The 17384-nt window shown below is 61.9% G+C and overlaps 1 protein-coding gene across 1 annotated transcript; it reads left to right on the top strand.

Annotated features, from left to right (window-relative positions):
* Positions 1–3349: 3349 nt before the first annotated feature.
* UBE2I (ubiquitin conjugating enzyme E2 I) lies at positions 3350–11930 on the top strand. Its single transcript, XM_040459494.1, has 6 exons — positions 3350–3426; positions 3622–3705; positions 4746–4818; positions 8750–8859; positions 8998–9077; positions 11314–11930. The coding sequence occupies exons 1-6, from the start codon at positions 3361–3363 to the stop codon at positions 11375–11377; spliced, it is 477 nt and encodes a 158-aa protein (XP_040315428.1). The 5' UTR covers positions 3350–3360; the 3' UTR covers positions 11378–11930.
* Positions 11931–17384: the final 5454 nt, after the last annotated feature.

Below are 17384 nucleotides of genomic sequence, written 5' to 3'. Positions count from 1 at the left end.
GATCCGCGCTGTGGCAAAAATGTAACAAACTGGCTGCTTTGTCCTGACGGCAGGAGGCCAGTGGGAGTGGAAGCACCAGGTCTCTGCTTGGGACAGTGCAGGTGGGCACCTGAGGCTCTGCGACCCGATGGCACAAACCGAGTTTGCTGCCCAGTCCGGGTCCACCGGCCACCCCCGAGGAGGGGGCTGCAGGGACTTTGGTGGGCCCAGCCCTCATTACCTTCCACAAACCGGGACAAGCACATGCAGCCAGGCCCCAGGACTAGGTGACTCTGGCTGCTCTTCAGGGCAGAAGAGGTGGCCCGTGGCAGGGTTGTGACCCGCGGTGAGCCAGCAGACGGCACTCAGGGTCGCCCCCCTGGCCCGGCCCCGTCACAGCCCCTCCAGAGTGCCCGGATTGTCGGTGTCCGTGGCTCCTCGCTGTGGGGAGCGCTGGCCTGTGGTTTCACAGACCTGTTTTGTTGCCTGGCTGAGCTCAGACTCACTGGGGACCTCGCATGCCTTCGGTCACCGAAGCTCTGTGTGGGTTAATCCTGCAGAAGCGTCCTGCCTACTTGTGCTGTCTGCCCAGGGGGCGGGGGTGTGTGCTGCCACAGTGATCACTCCGAGCACGGTGGGGCGCATGGGGCCGCGGGCACTTGATTGAGAGTCCAGAGTGTCCCGTGCCCTCAGGGCTTCTGCAGGGAAGGGCATTTCCACTGACCCAGCTTGGTGCTGGGTCAGGTTCCGTGCAGAAGAGCCAGTTGAGGTGAAGGGTTTGAGAAACTTGGGGAAGTGAAGATTTTCAGGTGTCAGGGTCCCTGCCAGCCTCTGGCCAGAGAGCACCTTAAAGACAGACTGGGCTGTGCTCCCCTGTGCCCTGGCTCCCTGAGGGTACTCTGTCCACCTCATGCAAGCCCAGGTCCTTGTCTTCGGGATCATTGCCCCCGCCTTGTCGTTTTCCCTGGGCCTCTGCCTCTGTCCCAAACAAATATTCCAGACAGGTGTGCTGTCCAGTGAAGGAGGTCCCCCAGGTGTTGCCCTTCAAGGTCCCAAACCCCCATAGCATCGTGCTCCTGGCAGTCAGGTCTGCACAGGGACGGGGAAGGAAGGGGGCAGGCCGGAGCCCTGGGACGGAGCGGTGACAGAGAGGAGTTCTGGTTGGGGTCCCAGCATGGTGCTGTCTATTTTGGACTTAATTTTGCAGTCCGGGAAGGTTGGAGCCCATTTACAAGGTGTTCTGGGGTCAGTGCCACAGCGTGAGGTGGTGGCCGGGGTTCAGCCCGTTGGTTACGTCATCCTGACAGTTTCCTGAGTGGAGGACTTTCCTTTTTGACTTTTGCCTTTTCTTACAACAACAGAAATAAACTTTCTTAGTACCGGACCCCATCTGATTGGTCTGGTGGTGTGTCTGTCACAACTCAGCCAGCTTCCTGAGACCCGGGCCCATGGATGACCCCGGAGGCTGCGGTGCTGATGCCCAGGCCCCTCCTGCCCCTTTCCTGGGAACACAGTTGTCCAAGAGCCTCCCGAACCTGTAGTGCTGGGCCCCACCCAGAGTTCCCGACTTATGGCCACGGGGCCTGGGGACGTTCGCTTCTGACACGCACCCAGGTGACACCACCACCCGGGCCTGCCTCTGCTGAGCTGGTGGCCTAACCGCTCCCGCGCTCCGGTGGGGTGGTGGGGGTGAAGGGTGTGATTTGGATTGGGTTGCTGAGGCGGGTGAGGGTCAGCCTGAGCCGGGCGGGGGGGTTTGCACAGGCGTAGCCGATGGGTGAGTGGTGGCAGCAGCCGAGAGGAGGCCGTCCCCCGGAAGGCAGAGGGGGACGTGAACCGGGTTCGAGTTGAGGCTCCATGCTTAACAGGCACGTTACCTTCTGGATCTTCACTTCTGGTCATCCTGAGTCTGTGTTGAGCCCCGGGGGCGGTGGGTGAGCCTGAGCCGGCAGGCGGGGCTGGTTTCACGCGTTGTCATGCATTGTCGTGGCTGGAAGGTGGTTCTGAACCCGGTGGAGGGCGCCCCTGTTGTCCTCAGGAACGTGAGGTGTGGTCCTTTCACCCACAAGAGCAGAGAGGAGACGCTCTCCTTGGAAGGCTGAGGGGCTGAGGGTCGGGACAGGCTAGGGGACTCCGTTTTTGTCTCGTTAAAGCCTTGTTTGTGTTTCCGTGGACTTTGAAGACAGACTTAAGGCCAAATTCTCTAGCAAGGTTAGTGAGCTCTGAAGGTACAGGGAAGTTGGGGCTCCAGCCTCTTAGGCTGTGCGGGGTGAGCAGCACCCTGGAGACCCTGAGAGGCAGCTCTCCCCGCAGGGAGCGTGAGCCAAGCGGATGGCGGGGGTAGGGGGAGCTCTGGGCCACTAGTGGGGACCCTGAAGGCACCAGGCCTTGGGGGGTCTGTGGTCTGGAGGTGCTGGGGGACCTGACACCCAGAAGCGGGACTCTGAGTAACCCACTCCTGCAGCGCTCCTGGGACTGGCGGGCCCAGCGGGCAGACTGCCTACCTCTGGGCCTGCATGGGTGTCTTCTCCCCAGGGGTTCCTGGGTCCTGCTGGCCACCCCACCCCCCACCCCCTCTGACTTTCCCGAAGTAAATGGGAGAAGAGCCCTGATCTCTCTGATGTTCGTGGAGTGCCAGTGGATGGGGAGGTGCGGTGGGGTGAGAAAGCAGAGGGGATGGAGGAGGGTCGGGTGCTGTGGGCCAGTTGCAGTCTAGGGACTTGTGCACAACGCGGTGGGCTTGCTGTCTGACCTGGGGCACCTTTCTACTCGGTTGGTTTCAAGAATAAGAGTTACTCTCTTGGCCAGACCTGAATCTAAATTGTGAGCCCCTGATTCTACACTGGGGGCCTGATGCCCCCCCCCCCAATCTCTGCATTGGCAGAGGGGAGTGGTCTGCCACTGCCCTGGCCCCCCACCCCGGTCCTCAGGCAGTGCTCTGGACATCCCCACCGTGTCCTTGCCTTTCCTGTCGAGACTGACGGTGGGAACCCTGTCGCTGCAGCCCTCTGCAGTGTGACAAGAGGGCAGGACAGGTGTGCGGGCGTCTTCTGGGAATGCTGGTGAACCCTTCCTGCACCGCACATACCTAGGCCTGTGCCGTGGCCCCTGGGGGTGGGATGTTCACAGGGAAGGGGCCCCACGTGGAGGTGTTCTGGGTCTCCGGAGCATCCTGGCTCCCTCTTTCCTGGAGAGCCGCCTGCGGGAGGAGGCCGGGGTCGCCCCTTGGGGACGTGATGCCTGGGGCAGACTCCAGGCTGGGCGGTTTGCTGGGAGCCCGGTCTGTGTCAAGCTGGGTGAGCGAGGGGAGGGTCGGACGGCTTCTGCACTCTGCCTGTCCTAACCGCGTGCTCTGCCCGGTCTCTTGCAGGGACTTTGAACATGTCGGGGATCGCCCTCAGCAGACTGGCCCAGGAGAGGAAAGCCTGGAGAAAGGACCACCCGTTTGTAAGGAAAGCTTTATTTCTGTGCGTAGCGGGGGGGGGGGGGGGCGGTTTCCCCCGGTGGAACCCGGGAACCCCATTCCGCCTGCTCTGTTACACACTCTGTGCAGGGTGCCCTTGGGAGTCTCAGGACTGTTGTGCGAGCAGGAGGAATGAGATGCCGGGGCGTTGATGTGCCTGTGTGGTTGTTTTCTCTCAGGGCTTTGTGGCTGTCCCAACAAAAAACCCCGATGGCACGATGAACCTCATGAACTGGGAGTGCGCCATTCCCGGGAAGAAAGGGGTAAGGGGCGCCACTCTGCTGACTTGCTTCTCCGGGGGAGGGGACAGGGTTGGGGTGACCGGTGATTCCCCCCCTCCGCCACCAGTCAGCTTTAATTCAGAAAGAAGGAGCTGTGTTGCAGGAGGGGCTGGGTGTGGCACCCCCACCGAGCCCGGGGGCAGACCCTGCTGCGTGTTCAGGGAAGAGGAGCCTTGGGACGCGCTGGAGAAGGGCCCAGACGGAAGGAAGGCCCTTCCCGTTTGTCCTTCAGACCCACTGCAGCTGAAGTAGCCAGGATATAGTGACGCTCGACCTGGCGGTCTTTGAGCCTGGGGCAGGTAGCGGGGGGTCCAGTCAGGGCCAGCGTATTTGAAGCATTTGGGAGTCAAGGTCTCCAGCAGCCCCGCATCCGGCTCTTTCTGGGTGACCCCAAAGCCAAAAGGAGACCCCTGAGGTGACCTGGTTACGCCCCGGCCTTATCGCCTTATCGCCGCCACGTCCCTCCACCCGTGGCGTGGCGTTTGCGTGAGCTCAGTCTGGTGCTTCCTGACAGCCTCCTCGCCCGATGCTAAGCTGGCAGGATTAGGACTCGGCTTTGTCCTCGGACGATGTGGTTTGCTTTCTCCGTTTGCCACGGCTCCGTGGAGGGCCGGGCCCGCACCTCTGCCTTTGCTAAGCCCATTCTGGGACCATCGTCTGAGGCTGAGGCAGGTGCGCCGTGGCCTTGTCCCTCCCGGAGGAGGCTGGGGAGGGCTGTGCTGGTGGAGCTGGCGACAGGGGCCGCTCAGGTGGAGATCCTGACCCCCGATCCTGGGTCACAGGGGGTGGCCTGCCGGCCCCCGCCTGTCTTCCCGGAAGCCTAGCTCCCGCCATGCTTCTCTCCGGGGATGGCTCTTTCCGGCCCCCTCAGGGCCCGTGGCAGGCCCCACGGTCCCATCGTGGGGACAGCCGGTCGGTTTGTGGGGCGGTGCTGGGGGCGTGCGGCAGAGGCCCGTTCCTCCTGGGCTCAGCCCGCGGCGGAGGCCGGCGGCACGCCTGACTGCACGTTTGTTTCCCTGCAGACCCCGTGGGAAGGAGGCTTGTTTAAACTGCGGATGCTTTTCAAGGACGACTACCCATCCTCACCCCCAAAATGTAAGTAGAGCGAAGCCCTCACGACTCCGTCTGCTTCCCCACGTTAGCCGTGCGGCGGCCCCGGGGGCTCTGACCCCTGGAGGCCGTGGACTGGAGCCAGGTGAACGTGGCAGGCGTAGTCGGGTGCCGGCTGTGATCCACCGGGAGGCTTCTGGCCCTGAGTCCCTGTCGGGGATAAGGTGCCACCACTGTCTGCCCTCGCTAGGGATGGGCGTCACAAGGACCACGGTCCGGAACCCCGCCTCTCGGAGGGTTTCCTTCCCTGACTCGTTGTCACCGCGCCCGTTTGTTAACACTCCACATCCAGCTTGTTGGCTGCGAGCCGCCTGGATGGATAAGTCTCCGGAGAAGGCCGTGGGAAGAAAAGGCCGAGGCTGTCTTTAACGTCGTGCTACGGTTATGTCATCAAAGTGCACTTTCTCGAGACTCAGGACGGGAGGAGCACCAAATTCCTCCCCGCTTGCAGCTGGAAGCCACCAAAACCGGTCCGTGGTTGGTTAATTAAATGAGTGAAGGCGTGCCTCGTGTGGAGAAGTGTCCCCCACAGCATGTGGCCACCGGGAACGGCCATACGGAAACATCTACGCTTGGGTTAGTAACTCGAAAAGGTAGAAGAACGTGTTCCATCATAACGGCGTCTAGCAGAAGAGTTTTAAGCACGGATAATTAGCAGGGTGACCCCTGGGATGGAGACTTTTCATTTGGCTGGTTCTTTGCTGTTTGAATTGTTTCTGCCGCGTGGAGGTATTGCGTTGAATAGTAGCTCAGATTAAGAAACGAGACCGGTCACGGCTGCTTTCGCCACTTGTGTTCAGCTCGATACCTGAATTCCAAGCGGACTTGACGAGGCAAAAACAAAAATCCCGGCCGAAGAGCGGGAAGGGAAGACGGGCTGCAGATGGTCTCGCCTTTCTTTTTAGATCTTTTTGGTAAGGTTGTGCCATAAAGGATTAACCTGCAAAAACCTATTTTCAACATAATTGCAACAAACGGAAGTGTTTGACCCCGACTGTTCACAATAGCGTCAAATCCAAGTGTGGAAGTTTTTGTGGAAATCGTCACACAGATTCTAGAAGTCAGGAGCACGGAGAGTAGCCGCGGCCCTTAGAGTGCCGGGGGTGGTCGGGGAGGCCAGGGCTGAGGCACGTCGGTCCAAGGGCACCCACACCCGTCAGCAGGATGGGCAAGATGTAAACCGGACAGACCTGCTACGGGGACGCGGTGACTGGGACGCAGGCCTGCCGGGCAGAGGCCACACGTGCCACGTGTTTATGACATGGGCGCAAGGCTAGTCCGGCGAATGGACCGGGCCCACAGAGTATCCCTGCGGAGGAGACAGGAATCCGCCCCCCCCCCCCCCCCCCAGGTAGCCTTCCAGATGAATCTCGACATCCAGTGGAAGGAAGGAACAGTGCAGCTTCTAGAAGAAGATTGGTAGATTTCAGCAGTGAGGCACAGATAGTGCTTTGGCCCCGTAGGCAGAACATCGCTAACGGGGCTACGTCACACTGAGCACCACGTGTTCACCAGGAGAAGCCAGTGAGGGAGAGAGATGGGAGCACACGCCCTCCCCCCCCACCCCACCCGCCAGCACTGACCCTGAAGCGCGAAGGGCGTCGGCACGCCAGTAAGGAAACCGCAGGCGCTGTCGGGCCACACGGGAGGCTGTCCCCTCTTGCGCCCGCAGCGTGGGAAGAGGTGCCGACGTCCTCTCCCGCGGAGGGGCAGAGCAGCGGGGCCCTCAGACCCCACCGCAGGTGTGGATTTGCACCGCTTCCCCTGGAGAGCTGTCCCCTGAGTGCGGAAGCTGAAGTCGGGTCTCTCCAGGACTCGGCTGCTCTGCTCAAGCGAGCGTTCAGCAGACGCGCACGCACGCTCACCGCGGGTGGGGACCGGCTTGGTCACGTCAGCCCCATCTGTAGCGGCCAGAGGCTGGAGGCAGCCAAGTGTCCCCGATCCAAAGATGGGTGGGGGCGCCCCGGGGACCCAGTCAGTTAAGCTCCGACTCTTGATTTCTGCTGGGATTGCATCGACAGCATGGAGTCTGCTTCTCCTCCCTCTGCTCCTGCCTCTGCTCGCTCACTCTGTCAAACTTTAACGTTCATTTTTGACAGAGAGAGATGGAGCACGAGCAGGGGAGGGGCAGAGAGAGGGGGACACACGGAGTCCAAAACAGGCTCCAGGCCCTGAGTTGTCGGCACAGAGCCCGACGCGGGGCTCGAACCCGCGAACCATGAGATCGTGACCTGAGCCGAAGTCGGACATTTACCCACCTGAGCCACCCAGGCAGCCCTCACTCTCTCCAACGTTAAAAAAAAATCCAAAAAAGAAGAACGGGTAGACATTGGGGGACAGTCTACAGCAGCCAGAGGGAAGGGCCTGCGCGTACCTGAGACTGCGCGTCTCCCAACGTGATACGGAAGAGCAGAGCCGCACAGGAAGTCAGCGGCCGGCCCTGCGGCGGATGGGGTCTCGGCAGGGGCTTCTCTGACTGGAGGAAGCCAGCGGTGAGCAGAAGTCGGGGACAGGGGCTTGGGCGAGGCCGTGCCCACCACGGCTGTGCTTTCCTAGGTGAGAAAAGAGATGGACCGCCCAGATGAAATTAAAATCAGGCACTTGTGCTGAGAAGAAGCTGAATTCAGAGAGCAGAAAGGCGTGCTCGGGGCGGGAGCAGGTTCCCAAGGGCCCTTCCTGCGGGGGCTCGAGCCAGAAGGTGTGCAGCATGCCCACAGGTCAGGAGACAGACGGGATTATCGGGCGGGAGACGAGGCCGGGAGTTTCTCCAAGAAGCGGCCTGTGCGTCACAGTGAGTGAAGGTGCTCGCCGTCCGGAGTCCCCAGGGACGGCTGACCTCCGTGAGGCTGCCGGGGGTCTGGGATCGTGAAGCAGTGGGAGCTGGCGGTGGGCAGCACCTCCTCGGGGCCGGATGGCCTGGCGGCGGCGCGTAGACATGTGCGCGCGTGACCCGCGAGCGCAGGGCCGGGAGGGTGCAGGCTGGACCCTGGTGGCCCGGGGGGAGTCTCTGGGAGACTCCGGATGCTGGTGCCCGGTGCAGTGGTGGTTCGGGAGTTCCGTCAAGCTGCGTGAGACCCATCGTACTTTTCGGGGCGTAATTAACGTTTTTAAGTGAAGAGAAGAGGGGACAGTGCCCAGATAAGCAGAGAGGAACACCCTAGCCTGTCAGTTGTGGTGAACGGTCCCCGGGGAGCTTGAGGCAGTTTTCCTGCTCTTCTCTGTTGTAGGATTTCCTGCGTGTGTTCATGTTTTAGAGAGAAGGAACTTTTGTTTTTTTTTTTTATTTTTTTTTTCAACGTTTATTTATTTTTGAGAGAGACAGAGCATGAATGGGGGAGGGGCAGAGAGAGAGGGAGACACAGAATCGGAAACAGGCTCCAGGCTCTGAGCCGTCAGCCCAGAGCCTGACGCGGGGCTCGAACTCACGGACCGCGAGATCGTGACCTGGCTGAAGTCGGACGCTTAACCGACTGCGCCACCCAGGCGCCCCGGAACTTTTGTTTTTTAAAAGAAAGAACGTGGGATCCTAAGAGCCTCTCTTTTTGGAGCAGAATTTTGTGCTTTGAAAATGGCCACTTGTTTGGAAGGGCTGCCGAGTTTCTGCCCTCAGCTGTCCCCCCAGGACCGTCATCACCTGCTGTGCTGACTTGGGGAGGGACGTGAGGGGTGGGGATGCCCAGGACTCGGCTCCGTCCGCCCACTGTCAGGAGGCAGGGTCCGGGCGAGCACATGGCTTCGCCTCCCAGTCCGGGACAGGTGCATGCCTGCCCCCGCCCCCCACCTACTGCCACCTCACGGCCACCGTTCTTCGCCAAATGCCTGGTGGCAGCAGGTCGCCCTGGTGCGGGGAGATTGCATCATCCTGCCAGACGACCGCTGCCGCCAGAAACACGTTTCCTTCTTCCCTGTGGTCCAGGCAAATTTGAACCACCGCTGTTTCACCCGAACGTGTACCCTTCGGGCACAGTGTGCCTGTCCATCCTCGAGGAGGACAAGGACTGGAGGCCGGCCATCACGATCAAGCAGGTACGGCATGCAGGGTGGTGGCCTCAGCCTTCCTGTGGGGCCAGAGGCCTGTGGTCTTTATCTGAGGCCGAGGCCGATGTCCCGGAAAAGCTTGCCTTTCAAACCACTGACCCCTGTGTTTTCTGGTCTCTCACACAGATCTTGTTAGGAATACAGGAACTTCTAAATGAACCAAATATCCAGGACCCAGCTCAAGCAGAGGCCTACACGATTTACTGGTTAGTAGCGGTCTGGCGCTGCTTGCTGTGGCCACTCGCTGGCCTGCATGCGTTTCCCCGGAAGTCTGGTCCGGGCAGCCCGTAAGAAGGGGGAGCCGCGGGCTGGCTGTGGGCGGGAGAACAGTTCCTGCCGCTCTGGGCAGCCTTCGCGAAAGGCCGTGAGACACCAGCTGTAACGGGGAGACCGAGTGAGGCCGCCAGGGAAGCGTCTGAGGCCCGGAAGCAACCAGGACAGGCCCTGTAGGCTGCAGGCGCAAAGGGCCTGTGGTGGGCAAGAACGGGTGAGCGAGGGCTGGCGTGGCCACGGTATTGTTGGGCGGGGCGGGGCGTGGCAGGAGGTGAAGGTCAGGTGATATGGGCCTCTGTTGGCCACTTTGTCCCTGAGAAGCTGTGGCTGGGCAGACCATGCGTTTGGTGAATCTCAGTCCGGCGCAGAGGAAAGGGCCCCCAGGTGCGGGTGCCAAAGGAGGCGTTGCCAGTAGCGCAGCTCCCCGGGCCCCAGATCTCGCGTCACGGCTCTCCTGTGGCCTGTTTCCCACACCCTCCTGGGCCTGCGTGTGGGCCACCGGGGAGTAGCCCTTCCCTGTGTGGCACTGTGGTGGCCGGTGAGTCCCGTGGGCCAGCATCCACCACCTGTGCCGAGGGAGAAAGGCCAGGTGTGTGTTAGGGTGGGCGACAAGTTGAAACCTGGTGCTGTGAGCCCGGCTGGATTGTTAGCAGGGCAGAGGCCTCCTGGTTGTGGGGTCCGGCATCCCCTGGCCCTGCCAGCGAGCTTCCCCGCTGGTCTGGGAGGTGGGGCTTAGGCCTGGAGCGGGGCTCTGGGACCTGCAGGGCTAGCATAGGGGGTAGAGGTCAGGCAGGGGCGTGTTCCTTCCAGGGGACATTTCTGGAAGCCGTGGGTGCAGAGGGTGAAAGCCGAGGGCAGGACCATTCTCTGGCCGCTCTGAGCAGCAGGCTAGACGTCCGATGCCTGCCTGCCGGCAGGAGCTTGCAGTTGATGGCTCAGGTCCCTAGGCCCAGGCGGGGCGAGGCCCGCATCCCCAGGGGCGTGTTCCCACCGTGGCTCAGCTGGGGGTCACGTGGTCCCTTGGCAGCTGTGTGCCAGTGGCTCATGAGATGCGTCCCCCTGCTCTCTGCCCCCGGCCGGGCGCTGTGCGAGGTCACCACGACCTCTGTCTGCAGCAGCCCGCTGGCCCAGGCCTCTGTGAGGCCACTCATGACAGTACACGCAGAGTTCTCACGACAGACCAAATGGTCTGCAAAGCCAAGGTCTCCGTGGCCTTCAAAGAGCTTGCTGCCGGCCCTGGCGTGCGCCTCGTTGCAGGGGTGATGTTTGCGGTGGCCGGTGGTGGCCACGGGCGCCATGGTGCCACTTGTGAGTGGCTGGCCTTTCTGTGCCTGTGTCCGTAGCTGCCGGGGCAGCAGCAGGCGCTGCAGGGTGGGCGGCCGCTCGCCTGGGGCCGCTGAGGGTCGTCCCTGCGGGGCCCGGGCTCCTGGCCGCCCGTCACGCCACCCCTCCTCTTCTATAATTTCTCCCGCCAGCGGCGTGCGCTGGAGCACTTCAGAGCTGACTTGACTGCCTTCTAGCTCCTTCCAGAGCCCCCTAGGCAGCTGCCTCCATCTGGGGGGCCCCGGGGCCAGGCTGGGCTATTGGCTGGGGTGGGAGCTCACGTGGCGTGGCCCAGCAACAGAGGCTTGTCCTGTGGCCTCGACTCCTCGGCTCTCGTGGCCCTTTGTCCCTCCACCCTGGGAGCCCCCGCACACCCGGGGGCCTGGGCCACAGGCGACCCAGAGCAGCGCCCTGAGAGGCACGCTTGTGGAGAGCACGGCTTGGAGGGACCCCTCTCTTCCGGAGAGCACTGCACACTCCCAGGTGCGTCCCCGCTGGACGCGTGCTGTGCCTCAGCTCCTTGGGTGGGGGGGGGGTCCCAGACCAGCCCTGGAGGTCATGGCGGTCCCCTGGAGCCCCGTGGGGAAACCGGCACCAAGTCCTGTCCGCCTGGCCAGCAGAGTGGTGCCCGGCAGTCTGGGTTCTCTCTCCAGAACCGTCGCTATGGTTTCAAACCGAGAGGTGCCGGTGGCCGGTCAGATTCGTAAACTTCACTGCGCCCCACCCCCGCCCCCACCCCACCCCACCCCAGGCCTTCCTGACCGCGAGCCGCCCTCTGAGCCCGCCCGGCCCTGGGCCCCCGAGGGGGCTGCACCTGCTGACGTGTCTCTCTCTTGACCTTCTCAGCCAAAACAGAGTGGAGTATGAGAAGAGGGTTCGAGCACAGGCCAAGAAGTTTGCACCTTCATAAGCGGCGACCGCGTGGCAGCGTAAGAAGGAAGGGATTGGTCTGGCAAGAACTTGTTTACAACATTTTTGCAAACCTAACGTTGCTCTGTACAATTACTAGTCGCCTGGGGAGGGTTGGGCGGGCGCCACTTTCCATTTCCGCCACCGGTACACAGTCCTCGACTCGCTGAATTGCCCGGTTTTTCATACAGGGTCTCTTCCTTCAGTCTTTTGTATTTTTGATTGTTATGTAAAACTTGCTTTTATTTTAATATTGATGTCAGTATTTCAACTGCTGTAAAATTATAAACTTTTATACTTCGATGAGCCCCAAGGAGCTAGTTTCCTAGTTTCCTTTGCTCGCGGATGCAGGCATGCTTCCCACAGTGTAGAGCTACGCCCGGCCTCAGCTGGCCTCCCTCCCGCCTCGGTCTCCGCGCACCCTGGGTTGTGTTGCTTATGAGCCTCAGATCCAAAGTCAGCCGGCGTCTCGTTCCCGCATCACTTCCTTTGTGTCTATATGGCGTTTTGTCTGTGTTGCTGTTTAGAGTAAATAAACTGTTTATATAAAGGTTTTCGTGGCATTATCGTCATTAAGAGCGTGAGGAGGCGGCCTCGCGGGGCCCGGCCCCCCACGCGGCTGCAGGCCGGCGGCGCCCAGCTCGCGGACGTGCTCGGCTGCGCCTGGATCCGCGCGGCGCTCGGCCCGGGCCCTGTGAGGAGCGCTGTGTACGAGGAGGTGTGTGCCCGGAGGTTGTCTCCCGACCCCAGGTCTTTGCGCTCCTCAGAGGGCGGGTCTGGTCAGGGCGGAACTGGCGTCCGGAGCCTCCCGGAGCTGGCACCGGCCGGTCCGAGGTCCTCCGGGCCCCAGGGAGGACCGTGCGCAGGCACTGGCCGGAGCCCTGCCTGGGGGGATCCTGGGCGTCAGGATGCCCCGGAGGCAGGTCCGAGGCCACTGTGCGCAGGCGCTTCCTTTTTCCTGAAGGGCTGTTCTCAGAAAGCACCCAAGAAGCTGAGCCTGCCGCGCAGCTTCCAGAGCTGGCCGCCTGCTCACTTGGGCCCAGCCGGGAGGTGCTGCCGACGCAGAGGGGGACAGGCCCAGTGCCCCGCGGCCTGGTGCCAGCAAGGTGGGGCCTTGGCCTCCTGGTCCCAGGGAGCACGGTGCGGAGTAGACGGGAGGCCCGGAGCCTGCCCTGTGCCGGCTGACCTCGCCTTCCCGGCCGGCTCACCTGTGTGGCTCCGGTGCAGGGACCCGGCCGGGCCAGAGGGGTCTCCAAAGGGGCGGGAGCTGGTCACCAGGGCCCTCGGTCAGGAAGGGCACCTCGACTCGCCAGGTAGCAGGATGGCAGTGGGCTGGGGGGGGGGGGGCGCGTGAGGCCCCCGTCCACAGCGCCTGCGTGGCCCCGCGGTCCCAGTGCCTTGCTCGCTTGCTCGGCTGGACGTGTAGCTGAGCTCGACCCTTGATGTTGGCGATGTATTTTCTAATGCGGAGGCCCCCCCGGGGGACCCAGCCGGGTCGTGTGTGTGCGAAGCCTCTCCCAGAATGTCTTATTTTGTAATGACTCAACTACGCTTAGTAATAGCCACACGTGTATATGGTTAATATATATGGAAATTCAATATATTTTCTAGTTAAAGCATTCTGAAGTAATCGATGTTTCTAGAAAATTGTCATGACTTTGACTAATGAAATGTCCTCTTGTGCCACAGTCCTTGGCTTAACGAAGATGTAACTCTTGTAACGGGGGAAGGAGGGACTGTGCCCGTCCTGTTTCTACTGTGAGGGAAGAGCCTTGTTCCCGGCATGAGGCGCCTGATACTTAGTAAGGAATTGTGGGCAATACATTAACCACTGTATCTGAGAATCCTCTAATTAAAACATTTCCACAAGTGCTGCCTGCAGGCTGTGTCCTTTCCTGCCCTGTGCCACGCAGGCCGCCCCACCGCTGGCCTCGAGTCAGACCCTCGGTGGTTCGCGTGGGGGGGGGGGGTGCTGGTCCCCTCTTTCGTCCCCGCTGGGACAGGCGAGGGCAGCGAAGGCAGGGAACACATCCCATGCTGACCCTTGGCGCCGGAGGAGGGTGTCCCTCCTGGGGACCCCGGGCTGGGCCTCCAGAGGAAAGGGCGTCGAAGTCCTCAGGTGCCCAGACCCTGACCACGTGTCAGCCCCACCTTGGGGCTCCCGGGACAAGCCGGCCACCAGAAGACGGGCTGTGGGTCCCCGAGAGTCCCCCTGGCCTCCCTGGACTGTCCCGCCCAGGCCAGTGCCGCGCGCTCACACCTGTCTACCGAGCAGCGCCACCTCATTCCCTAACTGGGCCGCCCCAAACCCTCCTGGTTCGCATCAGCTCGCTTTGGGCTCTGTGGACGGGCGGCCTCCATTTTGAGGTTGCCATGACGACGAGTTGCCAGGTTGGAGGGCCAGGCTGAGCGCTGACTTGGGCTGGCTCGAACCAGTCTGAGCCTGCTCCAGCAGGGAGGGGCTGGCCCTGGTGCTGAGACAGAAGGGGGGGGGGGGGTTCTGCAAGGTGGCCTGTGAGGCTCGTCCAGAGACCTCCGGACCCTGTGACCCTGCCTGCAGAGGCCCTGACCCTGACCAAAGAGGCTGGCTTAGGACCATGGGGTGGACAGGGGCTGGAGCACCTGGCCCCATCTGCTGTCCGGACCCCAGGAAGTTGGCAGGGCCGGGGCCTAGGTCCTCCCTTCCTGGTCTCTGCCTTCCCAGGTGACCTGCCACCACGTTCCTGAATGCTGCCCCTCCCACTCCTGTTGTCCCAGAACCTGGGCCCCCATCGTGCAGAGTGATGCTGGGTATTCGACTCCCCCAGCTTTGCCTTCCAATGTCACACACGACCTTCACCCCCTCTGGTGTGGGCCGGCACACCTGCCCCTGGGCCAGAAGCTGACGCTCGGGCTCAGTGGACAGACACTGGACAGTGGGCTGCAGCCAGGCCGCCCACCCTCACAGAGACCTGCAAAGCCCTGTGTGGGCCTGCTCCCCTTCCACCGCCAGGCCTGGCGCCCGGGACCACCCTGGTCCTGCACAGGCGTCACCTGTGCGGGTGCTGGCAACTGGGCCCCAGGAGCCAGCATTTCAGGTGAGGGGCCAGACCCCCTCCCACCTGGAGCCAGCCACCTCTTCTGCTGGCAGAAGCACCCAGGATGGCACAGGTGATGGGACAGGTTCCTGGGTGAGCCCCCACGATTCTTCTAGGCTCTCCTTCACCTCTGACAGGTGCCGCAGTGCCAGTGGGAGCGGTGGGAGGAGCCTTACTGCCAGAAGGCTATGCCTGCAATTCCAAGGTCTGCCGCCAGAGGGCATCAGGCCAAGCATGTCTTTTTTTAAGATTTTAGTTTACTTGATCTTATTTTTACATTTTTAATGTTTGTATATTTTTGATTGAGAGAGAGAGAACACGAGCAGGAGAGAGGCAGAGAGAGAGGGAGACACAGAATCCGAAGCAGGCTCCAGGCTCCGAGCTGTCAGCACAGAGCCCAACGTGGGGCTCGAACTCACAAACCGTGAGATCATGACCTGAGCCGAAGTTGGATGCTTAACCAGCCGAGGCCCCCCCCAGGCGCCCCAAGATTTTATTTTTTAACTAATATCTACATGCGACGTGAGGCTCCAACCTACAACCTGAGATCACTAGTCGCACGCTCCACTGACCGAGCCAGCCAGGCGCCGCAAGGGTGAGGTGGCCTTACAGAGACGCCCCCTCACCTCCTGTGCTGCCTTTCTCCCTGCTCTCCAGCGGCCATCCATCTGGAGCCTGGGGGTTTTCCCCTGGCCCCAAGGAGGAAACCACTCTCCTGCCCGCCCAAAGCCCAGAAGGTGTGAGCCCCTGGGTCAGTCCCAGCCGCCTGACCCTCTAGGTGAAGTGTTTTGTGCCCAACTCCTGCTGTGACAAGTGCATGTCCCACATTGCCTGCTCCCGGCCTCTCTCCCCACTGTGGAGTCACCCCCAACCTATGGAGGCAGGAACTGAGTCCCTGGAGGGCCAGCCTGCTGTGACCATGGTCAAGTACTAGCTTCTCACTGAGAACCCCCCCTCACTGACAGGTGCATACTATGTCCATTTTACAAAAAAGGGAAACTGAGGCCCAGAGCTGGGCTATGAACCCAGCCGGTTGCTGTGTGGCCCTGAAAAAGCTCTTTCCCTCTCTGGGCTTCGGTTTCCTTATCTGTACAGGGCAGTCGTAAGGTCTCCTCCGCCCCAGCAGGCCGCAGTGTTAGGCCTGAAGCCTCGGCGGCGCTGGCCTCCAGTCCCTTGCTCCCCAAAGGGCATTGGATGGGGGTGCGGGCAGGGGCCCCTCCCCTGGCAGCTGCCCTTCCTAACTTCCTGTTTACAGCAGCCGCAGAATCTCTTCACCCCAAAGCCACGATGATCACCATGGCAACCAGGCCTGTGTTTGTTCCAACAGGTTGGCAGAATCTGACGAAAGACTGCAGGAGGGGAGGGCATCAGCACCGAGATCCTGGCTCAGGACCCGCCAGTCCCCGGGGACGAATGGTAACTGTCCCCTCCCGGATTCCTGCCTCCTCGTCTCGTGCAGAAGGAAGCCGAGGGGTGGCTGGTCTCTCGCTCCCCTGCGCCCTTCTGCCCCCATTTGCCTGGCTGTGCTGGGTCAGGATGGAGGCAGGGCCTGGAGACAGAGCTTCCAGAAGGAGAATCCACGCTGTGGTGCTGCCCCCCCCCCCCCCCCCCCCCCCCCCAGCCGTAGTTCTGTGTCTCCTCCAGTACAGATGTGCGGAGGGCAGCTTGCATGTGTGTGGGTCTGGACCCAGGAGCTGAGACAGGAGGTGGCCCATCACAGCAGTGTCCACTCCGGCTTGGGGTGATAGAGGAAGCACCTGGTTCCCCCACCCCGGGCTCCCCACACTCCCGCACCCACCCACCCGCACCACGAAATAAAAGGCACAGGTGTTCACAGGCGGACGGGCTGCCTCCCTGTGTGCAGCTGTTGGAAACCTGTACCTCCAGCCTCTGGCCCTTCCTTCAGCTCGGCTGACCCCCGGCCTCCCCCGAGCAAACTGTCCTCGCCTCTGGGCCTTTCTGTGTCCCACACTGCCCGGGGTCCCATGTTAGCGATGAGGTCCTCTGAGTTAAAAACATCTCCAAATCTGTCGATCCTCTAAATACAAGGTACCCTGATGATCCAACAAGATCAGCCAAAGGCAAGGCGGGGATCCGGGGACCCGGCGCCCCTCAGACAGCTCCAGAACCTCCACGTTCCTTCCAGGACCTCTAGCACCAGCGGGAACTTGTTAGAAACGCAGATGGGGGCACCCGTGTGGCTCAGTTTTCAGTCAGTTTTCAGCTCAGGTCACGATCTCGCGGTTGGGTGAGTTGGAGGCTGGCGTTGGGCTCTGCACTGACAGGGTGGATCCTGCTTGGGATTCTCGGTTTCCCTCTCGCTCTACACCACCCTCCCCCCAAATAAACTTAAAAAGAAATGCAGACGGGTCACCCCTACCTAGCCCAGACTTTTGGCATCAGCAGGTCTGGGGCTGGTGCAACAATCTGTTTTAACAAGCTCTGCAGGCCAACACAGTGCGGTGCTGGCTCACATTTCAGAGGGGGTGGAGGGTGGGCCAGGAAGGGTGCGCGCGGGGCATCCCGCCCAGGCCTGAGGTTGCAGGTGGCGCCAGAGCCCTCACCTGCGCCACCGGGAGGATCACCCAAGTGGTGATCGGGGTGGTTGTGGCGCGTCCCGGGTTGGTGCCTGCAGCACCCTTCGCCCGGGGTGCAGGCTGGCGGTGGGGTCAGCGCTTGGGCTGGGAGGGCGACTCGAGATGGCTGCGCAGCGCTTCCAGAAAAGTCCTCGCTGCGGCCCGGGCTTGTCGGATGCGGTTTCGGTGATTCTGGCTTCCCGAGGGTCCCCAGGGGACGGGGTCCTGACACGGCAGAACCTGCTCCCCGCTCTGCGCCTACCGGTGGCTTGGCCGACCGCTCCGCCCCCCAGGGGAGGGGGCTCCGTGGCCCGACCCGCTCGGCGGCCTGGGTGCGGAGGGGATCGCGCGCGCG

The sequence above is a fragment of the Herpailurus yagouaroundi genome, unplaced genomic scaffold, assembly GCF_014898765.1.
Source record: "Herpailurus yagouaroundi ecotype Mexico unplaced genomic scaffold, PumYag 222, whole genome shotgun sequence".
Classification (NCBI taxonomy): Eukaryota; Metazoa; Chordata; class Mammalia; order Carnivora; family Felidae; genus Herpailurus; species Herpailurus yagouaroundi.
This window is presented reverse-complemented; position numbering and strand designations above follow the sequence as displayed.